The sequence below is a fragment of the Atta colombica genome, unplaced genomic scaffold, assembly GCF_001594045.1.
Source record: "Atta colombica isolate Treedump-2 unplaced genomic scaffold, Acol1.0 scaffold125, whole genome shotgun sequence".
Classification (NCBI taxonomy): Eukaryota; Metazoa; Arthropoda; class Insecta; order Hymenoptera; family Formicidae; genus Atta; species Atta colombica.
In genome coordinates, this window is record NW_017259212.1 from 2638987 (window position 1) to 2660886 (window position 21900).

The window sequence follows — 21900 nt, forward strand, 5'->3', positions numbered from 1 at the left end:
ATCAGCGTAGCCGAATACGAACTATTGTATACATAGAGCTAACGGGATGACGGGCGTCGGCCATGTTGTCTTGACATTCTCCCTCGAGGGTTGTCGAGGGTGGATATATTTAGCCCGCCGCCTCCAGGGACCCTCGCCACCCCAACAACCCACCCAACCCTCAAACCACTCCCGACTTATGATGCCGTTGTCCGACCAACCCCCCAAATCTCATGCCACTCCTTGTACAAGGTTTATACACAAAGCTTTTGTGAATAAAAAAGCATGTGTCCGTTAACTAATTGTGTTGCACGAATTTCTGATAGATGTTATATGTAATGTACACAAATGTATTTGTAATTTTCTTAACATAAATATTAAGCTTTAATTATTTGATATAAAAACATAAAATTCTTCGAAAGTGTCAATTGAGAATTTTCAACTTGAAACAATTCTAAAAGTAAAACACATTATATTTAATTTAAACATATATATAGTCTCATTTCAAATCATGTAATGTAATAATTATGTCACGAAACAAAAGAGATGTGTGGTATAAATAACTCATTTAAAATGATTTTATAATTAAAATGATTTTAAAAAGTTAGATATAGAATTGTGTGTGCGACACAATCTGTATTTAATATAATATCTATAATAAACAGTTTTAATGATAGAATATTTTTAAAGAAAGTAATATAATATTTACACTTGTTTAAAAAATTTCTCAAGTTAATCTTCCATTTTTTATCTTTCCTTTTTATCGAAGACAAAATTATCTACGAAGAGACACGTCCAATCATGATAATTATAATTAACAATAAGCTAATTAAAGTACAGATTGCAGAAAGATTAAATTTTTTAAAATAATATAGCAATAAGCGTACTAAGATGGTATTGCGTATCTAGTTAGCATTAGCAGAGACCAAGCCGCAACTATAGAGAATTGTGCAAGCTCTCTTTCTCTCTCTCTTCAGCATCCTTTTTCTCGTATCCTTCGCGGCTTCCCGCATCTCGACTTTCTGCTCGCTGCCTCTCGCTTTTCTCTCTTCCTCCCTAGTACGAAGAAAGAAAGTCATCAATATAGCGACGGCTTTTCGTTCCTGGCCATCGAAAGGGACAAAACTTTGCCCACGAATGGGCGGGGTCACGCCTAATCCCCAGAGTCAAAATGGAAGTCTCTGGAGACCCCCTGCTTCCTTCGGGGGAACGATGGAAGTTTCGTCGCAGTAGCTCCAGGTTAGGCCGGACCGAGGGTGGCTGCGGACGATATTTTCGCTGTCGCGTAACGTATTACCGAACGGGGAGGACACTGCGAATTTTGGTAGCCAGCTACTCTCGCGCGGAGGGTCGCGCGGAGCCGGGGATGTGCGAGGGTTCGCGAGGGTTCGCGAGGGTTCGCGAGGGGCGCGTCGCTCACTCACCCTTCGAATCTTCCCTCGGAGACTAAGAAGAGTGAGGGAGATTCTCCGCGGGCCTTCCCTTTTCTTTTCGACGATCGCACGCGTACGTGTACGTGCCAATATCTCTACAACTCGCTATACGCGCACGGAGATACTATGCCCGGTGATGGCGTTCGATTTTCGTCCACTTGATGGAAACGGATCCGCATAATGGAAACACATGTGTCTATGAAAGGCATTTCTCATTGCCATAAACTAGAAAACGGGATATTACAGAGTGGAGGCTCTTCGTTAAATAATATATGATGTTTGTGCACGCGAAACCGCAGATTACAAAGATCGATATCGTTGAAATGATGGAACTTCAAACGAAGCAGCATATATGTAAGTTGATCTAAAAGAAATAGAAAAATCTATATATCTGTAAAATATTATAGATTATTTTAGATAAGTTTTTATTTATTTATTTATCTATTTAAATAATTTTAGAAGAGTGTTTATTTATTAAGAAATTGATTATATTACACATGTCATTCTCGTTAAACATCGTCGCCATTAAACGATTTGGGAGAAGACTACATAAATGATTGCAGACATCTCTTTGCAAAGACTATAGGTCTATAACTTTCTCGACGACCATAAAACGTCAAGTACAAGGCGGTCGCGGCGTGAGAAACGCGAAAGCACGCTTCATGCGACCTCCGACGGGGTTGTTTGATTATTTAAAAAGTCGTGTCGCGGAGTGCCCGGGAACAAAATACGGGGCAATGCCGAATAACGTGCTTCAAGATTCACTTTCATTCTCTGCCTCAGTATGCGAAGCTCGATATCCGGTGCGTGTACGTAGCTGAGCAGTAGGGAATCCGTGGTAGGTTGAAAAAAAAATGGGGGTTGTAAGTTGCGCGGATAATTCTTAGCGGAGGCAGAGGCCGAGAAGCATGGGCGGACAATATTATACCTTTGTGCGAGAGTGGTAAGCAGGCAAGAGGGTTCGCGATCACGGAAGAGTGCGGAGAGAGAAGAGTGCCGCCTGTACAAGGCGTGGAATTTCATATAAACTTAGAGAATCCCTTCCTTCGAAGCGTCTCGCTTTGCCTTACGACTGTATTTATTCGACGCGTTCTGTTCGCAATTTAATCACTACTCCGCGCGCATTTTCTTATTATCACTCAACCAAATTTTGTATTACAGTGCATGATTCTATTTCAACTATATTCTGAAATAAACGTCAACATTCTTTATAAGCTTCAATGCATGATACATAAGTAACGAAGATCTTATCTTCAATGTTTTACGCCATAAATATCAAATGAATGTCATATAATATCTAATTTCGATGCTGTCAATTCAAAACTTATCACAGTAATTTATCACATATTTATGATCTATGTTTCGGATAACGGTTTAACAATTTCTAAAACAAAATCCCATCTTGTCTCATCGTCTAAATTGTCTCTGCATCCCCTCCACCTGTTCGGCCATTCTGCTTTCGTGACCCACGATGGTGCACAAGCGAGACAAGGAGATGCTTGAGGAAAAGCGGGAAGAAAACGGAAAATGGAGGAAGACGAGGAAGGAGCGTTGAGAGCGACGACTTCAGAAAAGAGACAGAGAGTCCCACGGGACTATCGACTGCCGAGTCCCGTGGGGCGAGTCGATACTCCAGGGACACCCCGTTCTCTTCCTTCGGAAGTCCACCCTCTTCCTCTTCACCTCCTCGTCACCTCTTTCTACCAGCATTCGAGTTCTAAACACTCGGCGCAAGCGCAAGACAGCACAACGTCGACATTGGCTTCGCTCTTTATACTTCGTCTCGACGCAAACGTTCCTATATACATAGGGTGTCTTCAGGTTTCCCACACTTTCTTTTGTATATAAATCCTTTGAAGTACTGAGACTGATCCTTTTCTTTTTTAGTAATATTTAACATTACATTTTATTTTCTATATTCAAACTGTGATCACTTAAAATTTTAATTTATTAATAATCCATAAAATAAAATAGTAAATCAAGAAGGTACAATCAAATTTTATTTAAGAAAAATCCGGAATTAACTGCAAAATTAAAGATAAAAGATAAAAGAAAATGTACATGATGTATTTGACACACTACTATATATACATATATGCGTTTTCTAAAAAGATCAATAATCTTCTGAAAGGGGCTTTCCAACTGGCAATCGGATGGAAGAGAATTCCATCTCAGGTTTCACAATCGCATATTTTAAAATATACTAGAGATAGATAGATAGATAGAAAGAGAGAGAGAGAGAGAGAGAGAGAGAGAGAGAGAGAGAGAGAGAGAAAAAAAAGAGAGTAAATGGATAATATGGGAAAAGATCTTTCGATCTAAAAACATTATTCGATCGAATTAATTTTTATTCTAAAATATAAATGTTTCCCTTGTGACATTCTTTCTTTGAGATGTTCAATATATTACACGAATTCGCAAGTTAAAATAAAACAGCATACATAAAAGTCGAAACGCATCCTTTTGCAAGAAATTTGGTACGAGACGCCAGAATTATACGCACAACACTTTCACCGGTTGATTCGTAGACTCACATTGGTTGGGTTACATGCTGCACGATGAGCGGTAACGGTGTGGCGGTCGGGTTGTCAGCACCAGTAAGTTATTTAGCGGTTGAGGTCGTAGCAGTTGGCAGTGCTGTCTAATTGTAACGACACCTTTGGGACCGGTATCACTCCCCGTATACCCACCAAACCACCCACTTTCCCACCCTCATGATCGTTGAAGCGCTCAGGCGGCCTCTCGCATTCGCCCGATCTCGCCTGCTCTCGCCATCCGTCCCTCGATGTCGGAAACCCTCAGACGCCGTAAACCAAAAATACGACGACACTTTGTCGAAGCGTCCGCGTCTCGTCCGTCTTGGCTTCTCTAAAAAGGAAGCAGAGGTAGCGAAGAGTCGTTAGTCAGACGCACCATCCGCAGCTAAAGCCTTTAAGTCTTGGATGTACTGATATCGTCTTTGCTGTTTAAGATTATTTAATCTCGCGACACGCGAGATTAAACAATTTTTAATTTTGTAGTTAAGTAATAAACACTTTTTTAAAATACATTGTTCATCAACAGTTTCTCAGTTTTTAATGAAATTATGTTTTTAAGTGGAAGCTCTCACTTTGTTCGTAAATGTGACATTTACGAAGAATGTTGCGTCGCGTTGCTCGATAAAACATTCTTGTATATAACAAATGTCAGTTATAACGTATCAAATTAGAATACAATGATATATGCGAATTTTCAGAAAATTTATAATTATTTAATATGTAATACTTATAAAAGCATACAAAGTGCATTTTAATAATTTCTTTTAATCATCGTAAAAAGATATAGAAGAAAAATAACACAGCAACTTTTTATAGCAAAAAGTGTTACAAACAAGATCAAAGACTATCATAATATTTCCTGTTTTTCAACAATATAAAACTCATAAATAAATTGGAGTATTAATTAATACGAAAAACTTTAAGTATTTTCGATATGAAAATTAAAACAATCTCGCTAGTATCTTTTTACATTATTCTAGAGTAATTTTCAAGATACATGTGCGACGATGAACGGAATATGTGAGACACAAGAACGTATCGTCGACTGGCTTGTCGCCTCGTAATCGCGCAACTCGAAAACCGGGTCTGTCTCATAAACTTTCGTGCAAGCATGGACGTTTGCTTTATTGCCGGAGCTTCTGATATCGCGGCGGTTGGTAGCAACATCGGTAGAAAGGCAGGCAGGCAGCATTATCTTCTCGGTGAGGGTGAGAGAGGGCGAATGCCCTCCCCATGAGATCACCATGGCAACCCCTACACGGCCCGCTACGGCGTCGTGTCCTGCGTGCTTCTATGTCCTGCCAGCATGGCGACTGCTAACCTCCCAAAGTCCTCAAGTGAAGAACGATAATTCGCATCTTTCCTGTCATCCTTGCGTCAACAGCCGCTGCGCTTATATTTGAAAGCAGGTAACAATTGTACAGACAATTTTTTATATGTATAGTTTGCGAGAAACATTCTGACAATTTATATACAATTATATTTTTGTAAGTTTTTTATAAGTTATTTTTATAAGTAATATTATTGTGTGTGTGTGTGTGTGTGTGTGTGTGTGTGTGTGTGTGTGTGTGTGTTTGCATGTGAGAGAAAAATATTTGAGATTTGTAATTATAATTATATGATAAAAAATCATGATTAGGAGTTTTATTTTTACAGTTTTTATATCTTATAGTTCTTATTGTTATAATATTTGCAAAAATAATTATATTTGTTTTTTATTCTGTATATCAAAAAGAATTTATAGTTGTCCCTGAAAATGAATATAAAATTTATCATGCAATTATATAACAGCAAATATTAAACACTTTTCTCTCAGTCTCTGTATACAAATGCAAAAATTATAGGAAATATGTATTTTACAAACTATGTAAATTTTTAAAAAATGTTATATTACTTATAAAAGAAGGTACAAATAATAAAAATATCTATTTTTGTATTTGCAATCAGGAAAATGTTTATAGAGTTTGAAATCAAATACATGCATTTAATTTCGAGAGATACTTCTTTTCCATATTCTGTGAATAGATCAAATTTATTGAGGTGACGATTCTCCATTGCAAAAGTAATTAGCTTCGCTTGCCAAGTCCACTCGTTCAGCGATTCTTTATACGGGCGCTCATCGGCACAGAGGAACGTCCATAGGGAGAAATTAAAAACGTGGCCCCAGGCGGAATTAAGACATATTTTTTAATAAAGCCTGATAGAGATCACGTTCATTGAGGTGACTTTTTCTCCTGGTAAGCGTGAATTCCGCCAGGGTAATTACGTTTAACCGAGAAATTGTCGCGGGATTATAAAAGAGTACCTTTAAGGAAAAAAATTGTGGGAAAAATTATAAAAAATTTTAATTGCGTAATTAGAATATTTGTTTCACAAAAAAAAGAAAAAATTGCCATGTACTGATGTAGTATTTTTTAAAAATTAAATTAATAAAACGAAGTCTCCAAATTGTCATAGTTTTACAAATACTTAGTGAACTAGAAAATAAATGGCTATATAATATAGAATTTACAAAAATAAATATATAAATTTACGGTAATCAGAAAGAAAAATAACCATTACTTTCTAGTAATGGTTAAAATAAGAATGAAATGCTTGAAAGTTAGTGGCGGAATGAGAGATTGTGCCGAGTTTCGAAGTAAGTGCACTCCTCAAAGCAGGTTGCAGACCCTGTGGGAGAGGATAGGCGCTCCCTCGGTAAGCCTGTTAAGGAAGGATTCACGAGTTTCCTCAAAGGAGCCGCGAATATTAAAATCACATTTTAGCTCCCCTAGTTTGACGACAAACTCCGCGAGCAGGCAACGAGGTTAGCCGGGATTAAGCGAGCTTCCGTTGACAAACTTACGGCGTGTTATTACCGTGTACACTGACACGCGCTACTCTAAACTGTCTGCAAACGAGAAATTCTCATGGTGTCATGAAAATTGATTGGGTGTGTATTGTCTCCTAACTATTAGTGAAAATAAAAACTGTAACGCTCTCTTCTTGCGAATTTTAAATTACAACTTGCAAATTACCAGTTTTTACGACCGCATTATCTATTCAGTATGCACTGCTTATTTTATCCAACTGTCAAGTTATCTTTGAACATGAAATTTCGTTTACTTTAATTCACAGCGAAATAAAATACCGCTTCATTAATTTATCCTGCTGCTGCTGTGTTTTATAGCGTTATTGTAGCATTTATAATAGTAATTAAAATGGCATTAAATATGTAATTTAACATTAAATTTACTGTTCTGCCTGTAGAGCATCGGGTATCTTAAAGCAGAGATGCGATTGCAAAAGGTGCACTGAACTCTGTTCTTTTTAAATTTGAAAAAAAAAGCAATAGATGTGTACGTTTTATATGTTCCTTCAACATATCATGCAGCAGGATGTTGTGATACGCGTGTTGCTTCTCTGTCTTCCGCAACCACATGATGTACGGGAGCATGCGCGACTTACGGTCGTTTTTGTCGATATTTGACAGCGGTAACTTGAGAGACTCCTAACCGCCCCTACTGTGCTCTCAAGGGACTCCGTATCTAAATGCAGGCATTAATAAATCGTGCGTACACTCGTATACCGACGCGGGAATCGTCGTCGGCGTTAAGTTAGTTTACGCGGTTGGAGGTTCTGATGCATTTATGGAAATGCCCCGCTCCTTGTCCGAGCGCTGTATGCCCAAGGCACAGAGAGATAATTCAACAATTTTCACAGTTCGCACGTCACACTACAGTTACTCGACTATCCAGCGCCAGACACGATGAAAATTCGACGTAATCCACCAGAAATAATCGTGAAACTGTCCGAATAGCAAAAATAATTAAATTATTCTTATGTTTTAACAATCTTCACAATTATTCTCTCTATTTTAATTAAATTAATAAACAACAGGAATTGATGTTGGTATAATTTCAATTTTCGACGCTATATAAATACGAGAAATATGATTCATATCACTTTCCATCATTAAAAAATATAGAGAAATTTTGTTTTACTTGAAATTACACTGAATTTAATTTCTAAGAATAAGTATAGCAAATAATAAAAATGCGTATATATTTGTTTACTTATAATTTACACGAAAAGTATGGTTAGTTGAAATATGTAATGTTAATTTAGCTAGATCAAAATCTGAAAATAATTGTAGATAATCGAAACAATTAAGCAGAACTCTTAAGCGTCGATGACAATGCTGTAAAAGATTTAACGTTCTAGCAATCAGTTAGAGCGTCTTACATAATCATTTTGATAATCTAAATAACATTATTTTCAGATCTGTATCTAGCAAAATTTTTTAGTAAAACTATTCCTTCCATGTATAATGATGTTTTGTAAAACTCATAGCACTTCTAAACATTATAAAAAACAGAATTGATACAGGATCTGCGGCTTTCTTATCGCTTATCTCAGATGTGCCGCGTGATTTATCCTTCCTTAGGCACGCTGTGTTAAGCACAGTCACGTTGTCGACATAAGCTAAGTCGAGAGCTTACGCCAGTTAATAGCTACGGCCAACTATGCGATACGTGGTAAATCGTCGCTTGATGCGCCGTACGTGCAAGGCAAATCTAGTTATGGTAGCCAGCCTCTCAAGCCGTCTTGCGGCTAATGTGATAGACTGCCATTAGGGGTATCTCGCTGTCGTGGCGAGGGGTCGACGTAATATGGGGTGAGAGCGGGGGTGAACGGCTTCACAACACAGAGACTATGACAGGATACGTTAGTTCGGGACTACGCTACGTAGTAAGACGTATTACTTAGGTATGAATTATGCAATATCTTAGCAATGCCTGCCGAATAGCCTTAGCTTCAGCCGTCTTAGAACTTAGGCAAACGGTATCCTCCCTATTGGCAGGAATTTGGTTAAGATACCCGTCTTTACACACGTAGTCAATCGCCTGATTTCCTTTCGTAAACACACGATGGCATCTACTCGAAGTACAAGACACTCTCGGAACACAGCTGAAGGCAAGTGCAAGATTACGTAATGATGTAATGTCGCTATATTGGCTATCGAATGTCCTGGTTAGGAAAGATGTAATTACAAGCTGACATATACGTAAAATGTACATATATGCACGTTTCGAATTATAATTAAAAGTACGCAATTATCCTTATTTATGCTATTAGATCAGTAAAAATTATTGACCGCATTTCTCTTTCGGAAAAGCAAAGTTTATCTAACTATAAAACCATAAAATGGTGAAACACATTAACTCATTCTTCACGATTGCACGTAAATTTATTCTGCTGCCGATTCTTGGTTGAACAACTATTTACATTCTGATAAGAGGATGTTAAACACAATGATGTCTTCCTTTCTAACGGAACTAAACGTTTCATACGTTTCATACGTCGTTATATTTTCTCAGCTTTCGTAACTCGCTGCTTCCTGTATAAATTAAATTTACCTATGTTTAATCGGTACGCATTATGGAAACATTCCATTTTGTTAGTATAATTCTCTGTTTAATTATACAATTATTAAAATTTTATTAATTATTTGATTAATTTTAAGACATTTCTTTAATAAAAACATTTTTTTTATTTAAAAATTACTTTTGTGACGTTATTCACAATCGAAATTTATATTATCATAATCGTTGTACCTCAAATCAGGTATCAGAGTGATAAGATAATCTCCTGTTATACAGAATGCCTTTATTCCTGGAAAATGATTTCCTGTATTAACCGATAGTTACGTGCGATCCTTCTTAGCCGTCTCTATAATACTTCCTGAGAAGAGAATCCGAAGGAACGAGTCGGTAGACGCTAGATGACGGCAGTGCAGAAAGGGAGAGGAAGGGTGCTGAGGAGGCAGTGGGCGTAATGGAGGCTAGTTAAACATTAAGCATCCCCTGATACTTCGCTAACCCCTTACTAACCCTGGTTAAGGTGTATGCAAGGTATACAGCTCTAGGTGGTTTCCTATACCTTACGGACCTTCGTACACATTCTTACTAATTGACGTCTTGCTCGTCTGCATTATGCACTCGTGATTACTCCCGAGCATTCTCTTGCTTAAATATATCCGATCGAGTGGAAATTATCGGTATTGCTTACAAAAGTTGTTTCAAGGTGGAAGCCTTGTACTTATAACGTTATTTATATTTTATTTTTTTCAATTTAACAGATAAATATTAATCATGTACTTTTACAATATAAGGAAGTTTTTATTTAATCTTTTTTATTAATACAATATATATAATTTTTTTTTATATGTGAATACACAAGATGAAAGGTTTTAAACTATATTTATTGCTTGTACAATTTATAATCTTTGCATTATTAAACCTGTAATATTAAATTTATACATTTTTAAGTATAAAATTTTTTTAGTATAAAATAACGATATATTGAGTAGAAGCAGTGGCGACTTAAATTACATTAAATTAACTATAGATTTAATAATGTTTATTTAATTCTACATTCTAATAAAAAACAAAATTATTTTTATTATTTTGCATTTTTTGATATCTTCTATTTTAATAAAAATGTTAAGTTTTTCATTACGATACCAGAAATAAAAGAATGATAATGAGATCTATCCCTTGATGCTATTTGCCAAGATATAATATAATGGAAGAGTCGGTTCAGTTACATTAGTAGAGGTGATTAGCACATTTGGACACGCCTATTCGGCAAAATTCTGTCGTCTAAGCAGACCCTTTTCTGCGCTTGATTTCTTTCTGATCACATACAAAAAGCTAAGTACGGATTACAGTTAAAAACAACGAATTTTATCGATTAATGATTTCTATTCTTTTATGTAACACGAAATACGAAGAATAAAATACGATGAAAGGAACGACATTAACTTCGTTCACGAATCTCTTCGTTGAATTTTCGTCACGTTATATCCGTTCTTTTATAGTGGTGAAAAAGAGGGGCGTACAGCGAGAACCGAAAACATGATTAAAGATTCTCCGATGTGGGAGAAAATGGATTTCTGATACGCGTAATGCCACCCTATTTGGAACTATTACGCGTGAGTCCCCAAGTAAGCCCCCTATATCCATTCAGCCCTTGCTGGAAATATATTTACTAGATCAGAAGATACTTACTTGCGACTTGGCACCCACGAATGCCCGTACAGGGTGGCAAGTAAACAAAGAGAAGGAAGAATCTTCCTAATTCACTTATTTTTTCTCAGATTATTCATACTAATTCTATATATACTTTTCGTATATATTATAAATACGAATATATTTATAATTGATATATAAATTGTGACGAGATATTGTTTCTATAAATCACGCAAAGCGTGAAAAATTATTTTCGGTCGTTGTCGATAGTTTTCGCAGAGAAAAGAACATTGGCGTTACGGTACGGCGAGAAAAATCGCTAATTGGTACACGAAAAACATAAACAAAACTGCCGTGCGAATGCCGATGATTTACTGCAAGGTTTGATTGAATTCATTCGACTCTGTTTACCCGCTTGCTGCTCGTACAACTCTCACCCTTCGCGGGCCTCCGATGTTTAGCCTTTTTTTTTCATTTATATCGTTGATTTTTTTCCTCACTCGCTCGTTCATCCGCTCCGACGTTGCAAAGTTGCTCGCTGTAAAACTGGGAACAGCGAACGATACGAACGTTTTCTGCTACAAGCTACCACTCTCCCCTGTCATCCCGTTGCAGCCTCCAATCCTCACTTTGCCTACTGCTTCGTTTTATTCTATTTGATCCGAGGGAATGGAAAGGTATGCGAACTCCGGAGGGTAGACTAGGGGTATGATTTCGCAATCGAATCGCCTCTGTATATTTTCCTTCGTATCAATTCGTTAGCGAATGCGAACAGTTGAAAAATTTCAAACAAACTGCTTTTAAATAATTTTAATTTAAAACTATTATACCGATGTTGGTGCATTAAAATAAGATGAAACAGATTTCTCTATATAAATGAAATTTTAAGTGAAAATCATATCTCTAATAACGCAAAATATATCTTCTTTATTTGAGAAGAGACTTAAATTATTAATGAAAATTTATATAATATTAATTATGCTTATTTAATATTAATTAAATTAAAAAATATATACATACAGAGTGAATCAGAGTCGTTGAATCAACTTTTTATCCTATGAGAAAATTATCGACTTCATACTTAATTGAGTTATAATTTGTATAGTCAATTATTTTCTCATAGAATAAAAAGCTGGTTCAACGACTTTGATTCATTCTGTATAGATAATACACTCATTACATATATAGCTATACACTCATTACATATATATCTATACACTCATTACATATATATCTTATGTAATGAAAAACTTATATATGCAAAAATATTTTACAATTTAAAACATAAGACAGATATCTTGCATTAATGTTTCCATGTAAAGTGTATAGCTATTGCGTGTCCTGAGCGGCGATTCGGAATAGATTTTTCTGAGGCTGACAAGAGCTCGCGAAGGCCGTCAACGGAAGAGAAAAATCTAATAGACTATCGGAATCGAATTTGATCCCCTGTAAGAAACTAGCCCTTCTTCTTGCACGCGTTCGCGTTACGACACCATCGATACTGCCGCCCCATCGAGCCCAGAATGAAATCCAGTTCGCATTTGAATCAGTCGGTAACGCAATCTATTAGCTCCTAACAGCCAATACTTCGAGAACGCGCGGAAGGAAACGATCTCATGTAAGGGAAAAAGAAAGAGAAATAAAGTGCCATGGCGATGGCGCGACGGGAGCGTCGTAAATGATTAGTGTTGCCGATGAACGAATCCCATATAAAAAAGCGAAGATCTATAGCCTACCTATCTTTCCTTTGCCGATCCTGGCAAGCGCACGTCCTTCCTCCCTCTTCATAGAACTCTTTCGCGTAAGTAGGGTCATTTTGTTAGCGTCAAATTCTGAAAGCGGATTGCCCGATTTCTTTGCTGGAAGCGGCGAGCGCGAAACGCTGATCGGAATATTTCAATTACTTCAGACTTTTTATTCAAATATATAATTTCTTTTTATCGCGTTAAACTTTCTTAAATACCCTTTCTTTTCTCTTTCAATTTTATTTCTTTATTTTCGGCTTGCATTTGATTAACAGACACCGCTTTTTTATTTAAAAAATAATACAATTAAAAAATATTTTTTTATTATTATCATAAATAAATCATATAAACATATCCTAATAATAATCATTAAAAGTGACCTAACTTAAAAAAAATCATTAAAGCATCACAACTTAAAAAGAATGTTTCTTCACAAACAAAATCGTTGTCTTTCATAAAGCATAGTTTTTTTTAAGGATTAATTTTAAGGACGAAACAAAGTGATATAAAACGACAATTGTGATCATGTTAAGAATATATTTTTTTTGCTGATGTTTATGTAATTAACATTAATTTTTGGTCAAGTTAAAAAATAGTATTTTCTCTTCTCTGAGAAATTTAATTTTTTTGATTATGTCACTTTTAAAGAGAGCGACATATAAATGCTTTCAAATTTGCAAGATATTTAAATAGATTGAATATTCATTACCTATATCAAATGATCGAAGTAAACATGATGTAGATATTCAGCCGTCGGCGCATTTTATTAAATAACAGTGACACACGATTTCAATATAGATACAAAGTGAAACGCTCTCGATCTGAGGGCGGTTACCGACTCGTTTCCGTTGTCGTCGGCGTCGTTAAAGGGGCGTCTTCGTGCTATTCTCGCAATATCGTAGGTGCAAGTACGGTCGATGGTATTCCTATCTGTAAACGACTAGAGGCAGCGTTGTCGAGCGACGCCTCAGGCGCAACGAAGATATCGTGTTTAGAGCAAGATCCACGGCCGCGATAAGCCATAGTACAATGCTTTGAATACCCATCCAGCATCGCGATAACATCTTAACGTTCTCTAAGAGTAAACGAAATTAAATTCGCTCGACTCTCCGTGAACGCGCAGAAACACGCGCGACATTAGACTGAACTCTCACGCGCGAATCTACCATCTACCTGCCTAAGTTCCACGACTGGATGCGAAAACGCGTGTAACACAAGATCGATACGTTTCTTTCCCTTTCTCTTTCCGTATCGCCGAATTTCCCATCCTCCCGTAAACGTCGTCTCGCCCTTCATCCTTCACTCCAATGTTCTCTTTTACGCTCTCGCGATGAATGCGTTTCGTTTTTATATTTTCATATTTTCTTTCATATTTTCATATTTTTATATATTTTTAGCAAGTGAATTAAATACTTTTGGCGACCTGGATAAATAAAATATAAATATAGTCTTAATTTGAAATTTTGAAGTTATGTGTGACTAGATTCTTTAATGCTTTATGTGTGAAGATCTTCTTTAATGCTTTTGAAGAACTCAAGAAATTATTCGATGTCTTCTCTTATGTCTAAATCACCCACAGATATGCATTTGACACGAAATTAAATTAATTAAATTATAAATTAATTAAATTAGAAGGTAATTAAAAATCTATTTATTCTTGATTAAGAAATATCAATCAAGTGATCTTTCCGCAATTTTGGCAATCCCTGCGTGAGAGACTTGCAGACAAAAAGGCGTTATTTTAAGGTATGCATTTGATTTTTCCATAAAGTCTCTAGTACTACGGACTCACTCTTCGGAGGGAATGACAATGGCGTCCCATGGGACAAAAAGCCTACCAGCTACGTAGAAAACTACCCCTCCTTCTTGCCAGTGTCGTTGTTGGCGTCGCGTTGTCTCGGCCTTTCTGATTGTTTCCTACGCGTTTCCTTCGCTTTCTCGATCCTTCTCAGTCTGACATTCAGCTACCTGATCTCTAAACTCTCCTTGTGCCTCAGTCAACTCTTTCCACCTCTGTAGACATGAGCCAATAAGTGAGGTGCGACTCAAAAAAATTTCTAAAATTCAATATTCTCGGCGTTTTGCATAATTCATGAAAATTGAGCCTGAGGCTTTTTGGTAGGATCTCCGTATATATGCACTATATATATATATATCTTTATATCTCAAAATCCTATCTTACATGACTCCTATATTACAAGTACTTATAAGTACTCAACATGTGTATATTATTATTTTTATATAGTATTTTTTTAAATTAATAATAAAAAGTATATGCAAACATTTTTTTCAGTAATTGTACTTTAAAATATGATATATTAAAATATTATTTTGTATTTAATATTTTTAAGAAGTAAACAATTTTTTTATGTTATATTTTAATTATGTTACATATGTTTACAAAAATAATTATAAAGTATGATATAGAAGAGAAAATTATATTTTATATTTATTGCTTATTATGATGGTCTTTTCATTGTAAAAATGTATTACAAGAGTGTCCTTTGACATTCGGCGGCAGGACGATGAGAAGTAGCCGCATATTTCGTGCAGTATACAATGCCGTGCAGGCCTATAGGTCGAGAAACACGTAGTCGGGAGTTTAATCTAGAGAAATGCTGAATAATAGAGGAGAGTGGAACGGGACTCGCGATTGGCTTATACAATATTCAGTCTTGCTTTCCAGCCAAGTTCGCGTTCTAATTAAGTTCCCGGCGTTGAAGAGCGTTAAGCACCTTGTCAACCGTTTAACTTTGGTCCCCTCTATACTTGCAGATTCTTCCTCAAGTTCTTTCTCAAATGTAACCAAAACTGCCTCAAGAACGCTGGCAATCCACGTGACATGAGACGGTTCCAGGTAAGTTGTGTTCATTCTGTTTATCAACCTTAAATATAAATTTGCATGATTAAAATTTAATGGAATGTTCAATGTTGTTTATATACATTAAGAATTTTTATCAAATTTTTATAATTAAAAATATTTATTAAAAGAAAACGAATATACCCACATTAATCAGAATTTATGGATTTGTTGATATACAAAAACGATCGTATCTTCATAATATAATTTATCTGATAATTCACATAGCGCGATTTACAGCTCTATTTGAGGTACAGTTAATCGCTTTCGGTTTTCCACTCATTTGATTCGAAGACGTTCCAGGTCGTGTCGCAATGCTGAAATACACACTACGCGAGACACTTCTGTCATTCAAGTCACGATTCGCGAAATTATAGGGGCGGACAGACGGAGACGAGAACGCCAAAATTCCGCCGCAACATCACGTGACGCCTATCGTCGTAGAGAGTATCATTCTTCGCATAAAATTTCCATATATTTGTAGAACTCTATTATTATTCTATATATTTAATTAAGAATCAAAATCATTTCCATAAACGAATATAAACGATAATTCTGATTAGACGACTTTTCTTGACAATCGGCCAAAATTTTCAAATATGCACAATTTAAAAGTAGCCACAATTAATTCTTGGAGCAGCATAATTTTTGCATTCACCTTCACATTCACCTCTTATCCTATAACAGCCAATCTTGCTTACAAAAACTCTATATTATCTGTATTTTTCCCGTTCTACTGCCAAAATAAAATTAAAAAATAAATAATCAACTTTACAAAAGTAATAAGATACGTCAAATTACATTCAAAATATATACAATAAAAATAAAAAAGCTTATATTTATTTAAAAGATAACTATCAAAAAAATGAATAGAAGATCAGTACAGTTAGTCAAAAATCATCAGTCAAAAATCGTGGTCAAAGATCTCAACAATTTGTCCTTTGCATGAATCATCTCTTTTCGTATTATTATATTCGTTTTCTTCTTTTCATGCGTCGGCACAATGACAAATAGAATTAGAATACTCATCGTACTTTTGAATTTGTTTCTGAATTGCTTACTGCCGAAAGTTGCAAATTAAAATTTTAGTACAGTCAAAATCTCTCCCGCCATGGGGCAGTGTAGGTTATCGTCGTTTTACTTTAAGTTGGTGGTGATGTTACTCGTCGAGTAATATCGCCAGCACGCGAGAAAGTTGCGAAGTTGCGAAGGACAAAACTTTCGGATATTTTCCAGCCGTTCGCTCGATTTTATAAACGTTCTTCCTGCTTTACTGCGAGAAATCTTTTCAACGCCCATGTGCGATAAACGGCGTAAATATTTTAGCAAATAATTTTGTTCAGCTTATTAAAAATCTCGTAAATAACTTATGCGTAAATATTTTACGTTACTGTAAGAAAAGATAGTGTGTTTTAATATGACTTGCGCAATTATATCGTTGTCAAACGTCGTATGTGCAAGTCACGAATTGCATCTAGTATCTAGTGCAACAAATCGAGTTGTGCATGCTCGTTCATAGAAGATATGATGAACTTGGCTCGGTGTATGACATGCATGACGAGAGAAATGCAATATTATTCACACTAGCGTCTTTTTCACTATTCGTTTTGTTAAGTCAATCACAGATATAAACGTAAATTTTACGAAGGTATACAAATTAATTTCAAACATTTGTTGAATCATACCGCGTTCTAGACCTTCATGTTTCTCAAATACTTTAGGACTTATCGTTTAATAAAATTCATGAAAATAATATTTATGTTTTTAAATATATAATAAGAACATAAAATTTTATTTGATTGAATACACAAATGAGATAAAGAATAATTTCTTTTTATTAATTCATTCATTACGTTACTTATTATATTTCTAATTGTCTTATTTTTCACATTAAATATTCTTTAAAATCTTTGAAGTGAAATCTAATTCTAAAGAGTGACAAACAGTGACAATTGATTGAAGATTGAAAAATAAAAAATAAAAATGGCTTAATTGTCAATTTTTAAGAATGAGATTTTATTCTTCAGAGTTAGACTTCACTTCAAAAATTTTAGAGAATACCTGTCTCAAATCGTTTCATTTTTCACATCGGCAAATTTCCATTTTGCCTAACAGGTGGTCATATCTACGCAAGTAGGAGTGGAAGGACCATTACTAGCGGTCTCGGACAATATGTTCGTCCATAACAACAGCAAGCACGGGCGCAGGGCGAAACGTTTGGACCCTAGTGATCCTAGCGAGTACAATAGTAAGTATATGATTCATAAATACTATCAATTAATCAGTATCGTTAAAGAGATAATTTATGCGGAACAGAGCATCGATATCGTCTGCATATTTAATCATGAAACTGTATGAGCATTTACACGATAATTCGATTTGATCGTAAACACCAATTGGCCCGCCATACAGTTTTTCGTTATTTAATTTTGCACTCAACTGCTATTCCCCGATAATAATTGCAGTCAGCCTTCACCGTGCTAACAAAGCACTCGCAGAAAATATGATAATTAATTAACGGACGATAATTAAAAAGCCCGGTGCGCACATTAAACGCCCTCATTTATTCAACGCATCGATTTTTCACGGATGATATGATTCACACGCCGCGTCGTAAGCTTTCAACGCTTGTCGATCAAAATCGACTTCCCGAGCGATTCACGTTCGAGGCATTGCCATTCGAATGCTCGCGGCGTGTTGTTTCTCTCGTGCGGCACCCTTCTGGCAAGGGATGGGGTCAGTTTTCTTCGAGATCGGCATAACGACTCGGGAGTCAGGAGCCGTGGCGCAGCGGAATCGTAAGAGGGTTGTAGGAGGGCGCACCGGTAGAATGGGATATATGGAGTCATAGGGCAATTCAGCAAAGTTTGGCGTCGGCCGCGCATACAAACGGCTGATATCGCGCGGCTACCCCCTCGACTGCTCACTCCTCTCGCGCGCAGGCTTCTTCCTCCGTCTTTTCTTCCTACCTATGCCAAGACAAGATGTAAATCAATGGGATGCGGGGAAACGAAGGATTCACGCTCCGTTCCGCGCGCTCCTTGTTCCTCCGTCTTATTTTCCTCCACTCTGCTCGCTCGAATTTCGCCCGAGTGCCTGTCCCCCTACTTCTCACCGCGGATTCCAAGGTTCTCGTCTCCACCCGCCACCACGTCAGTTTCTTCTTTTTACCTGGTTGGCTGCCGCGGAGTGCAAAGACACAGAAAGAAAGAGAGTGGAATTGGCCCGCTTCTCTCATCTCGATCTCTGCTTCTCTCATTCAGTTTCCTGCTCTGTCGTTCTCGCGCTCTCTTCCACCCCGTGGTTGCCGCGGTGCGTTGGTTTGTGAATGCTAAGTTTAAGCTATCTCGCGCCGCCCTCCTGGTGCCTCTGCGACGCCAATGAAGGTACCAACACATCCACTCTTTCCAAATCCCCCCCGCGAGCTATCCCCCGAAACGCCGAAACGAGCATACCAATGAGACAGGAAACGCGAGAGAAAGGGGAAGAACGTAGGATGTTGGTATCTCGTGGATTTTGCTGTCATTGTGAACGAATTCTCCCAGTTGCTATACAAATCAAATCTTGATTGTCCATGAAATTTGAAACGCTTGCTTACAATTTATCTTCTCCGACATTTTATAACGCATTTCCTATTTGACAAAACATCGTTGCTGATTTCATTTTATGCTTTATGTGCTTTTATCTACTTTTTAAAATTTAATTTATGACATGAGAGACAGACGATTGTAAATTTTGTGGAAACTTCAAACTCATTTCATGTAACGGAAAAATATGAGATACTGTTTCTGTTTATACCGTATTAAAAAGTAATAAGCCAAAAATTTAATCATCGGAATTCAATGAAACGACATCGAAGAGTGTTCGCTGTTCCGACTAAATATTAGTGATACGATTATGCATCATTATATGCTTACGCTAAAATAAAACCCGGTTTGTCTGATAAATTTCTCGAGTCTTTACCACGGCGAATGAAGTTATCGCGCGATCTCACAGTGATCAAAGAGAATCGGGCCGAACGTGTCGGAGTACAACGGCTCTTCGACTTCGACGATAGTTCAGTGGCAAAAGAGGGGTACGAGAGGGTTGGGAGTAACACATCCCTTACCATTCAGTGGCGCGGAGGATTTTATTTATTCCGGGTTGGTACGCTTGTTCCTTGGTCTCCTCTACTGAATCCCTCTTTCAACCCTCCTCTTTCTCTCCTTTCTCTCTCGCTTTCTCTCCACCCTCGCGGCGGCCCGCACCGCGCCGCTCGACAATTCTCTATCAGGATGGTTGCCAACACGGCCGGTCTCTTTAACGACTTTCTCGTACATTGAACGCAATAAATACCAATGTCCCATTGAGGAATACCCATTTGCGTAGGACCATACTTGCAACTCTTTAACGCTCCTGTTGTGATTGTCACTTGTTGACTTTATTTTTTATCCGATGAATAAAATTGTACACGGTGCACTCTTTCTAATTGTATACATAATACAATTTTATTATAGAAATTTCATTCCGGAATTTATATTCGAAGTATCTTATTGATTTCACGTAATGTAATAATTATTTTATTATTAGCCCATATAAAGCCAAAAATGGATAACCGTTGATTGTAAAGAAATTACCATTAATAATATTTTTTAATACGTAAAATATTTTTAAATACGTACAGATATAAACAATGTCGCGATCTTTCAAGCTGCCGAGATTTATCGATGTGACGGCACATAAGCACTCGAAGTGGAAAGTGTTTGAGCATCACTGAGAGCAATATACCATGATGTCAGCCACTCTGCCGTGGCTCCGCTTCGCCCAGGGTCGGTGCCGGGGGTGGCTTGGCTTCGCCGGGGTACAAAATGATATCATTGGGTTATAAATTCCAAGCAGAGACACCGTCGGCCCGATCGCCCCCTCCCTTTCCTTCTTGTTACAACCCTTCTCCGAGCTTTCCAACCCTCTTCCTCGTATTCTCTCTTTCTCTCACCGTCTCATTCTCTTTCTACCATTCTCCTTCATAGTTTCTCTTTCATTTTCCGCCTCTTTCTCACTTTCACGAGTCCCACGACCTCGAAAACTTGCCTGCCACGCTGGAAAATATATCTGCCACTCGGCCTCAACCGAATAAACAGAATATTCAGATAATTTTCCATATCCTATTTCTTCCCTCTCGTCAGTCGGGAGTTATTTTCAAGAATACCACTTGGTTTTATCTAATTCTCAACTTATAATTTTTTATTTTGTTATTCTTAATTTTTTTATTATAGGAGGATTGATCGTAATTTTTTGAAGATCGTTATAAGATCGTTAATATTCAACCTAATTATGCCTTAAAGAAATTTTAGCGCCATATATTTCACACAAATTGTGAATCTAATTAAATGTAATAAAATTAAATGTTGAAAATATAGTAGTATTTTTATGTTATGAATTTAGGTTTATATCCACCAATACCTCTCCAAACACCGTGCATAAAAGCGATATCGCCTAATGAAGGTTGGACGTCGGGTGGATCTACCGTCATAATTATCGGAGAAAATTTCTTCGATGGATTGCAAGTAGTTTTTGGATCAATGCTAGTTTGGAGCGAGGTCAGTAATTTATAATAATTTTAATGTACATAATAATGTTAATTGTTGACATGTCTAATTTTAATACGATAAATATAAAAAATGTTTGTTGTTTTACAGTTTATTACTCCACACGCGATCAAGGTGCAGGCACCGGCGCGACAAATACCTGGAGTCGTTGACGTTACGTTACATTATAAAAGCAAGCAATTCTGTAAAGGAGCGCCTGGTAGATTTGTCTATGTTTGTAAGTATAAATAAGAAGGCCAGATATCTGTCTTTTGCAAAAAATCTACGCGAATAATAATTGTCGCGAAAAGATTATGACACTGCCCGATCACGCAGTAATAGCAAACGAACCTTTACTGAATTTTCCAGCGGTAAACGAACCTACGATCGACTACGGCTTCCAAAGGTTACAGAAACTCGTTCCGCGGCATCCCGGTGACCCTGAAAAGCTTCCGAAAGAGATAGTACTGAAGAGGGCGGCGGATCTAGCGGAAGCCATTTATAGTATGCCTAAGAGCGGAAACATGGGGATTGCTGGAGCACCCAGAAGTCCAGGTTCGGTGCATGCACCCGCACCTCCCACTTCCAGTTCAGCAACAGCCTTTAATTCGTATACGGGGCAACTTGCAGTGACGGTGCAGGAAAACGGTAGTGCGGCAAAATGGACGGACGGTATGTACATTTTTTTTTATCAACAATATTTCTTTAAAATATCCTTTAAAAACACTCGTATCATTTTCATATTAGATAATATATATATATATAT

General features: G+C 37.0%; 1 protein-coding gene across 1 annotated transcript in view; it reads left to right on the forward strand.

Annotated features, from left to right (window-relative positions):
- The window catches only part of LOC108694818 (transcription factor collier), an 84136-nt gene that overhangs the window by 60919 nt on the left and 1317 nt on the right, over positions 1–21900 (forward strand). The window contains exons 7-11 of the mRNA XM_018204492.1: positions 15483–15564; positions 17683–17815; positions 20992–21146; positions 21246–21372; positions 21504–21806. Coding sequence (XP_018059981.1) covers positions 15483–15564; positions 17683–17815; positions 20992–21146; positions 21246–21372; positions 21504–21806 — 800 coding nt within the window. The remainder of the gene's footprint in view (positions 1–15482; positions 15565–17682; positions 17816–20991; positions 21147–21245; positions 21373–21503; positions 21807–21900) is intronic.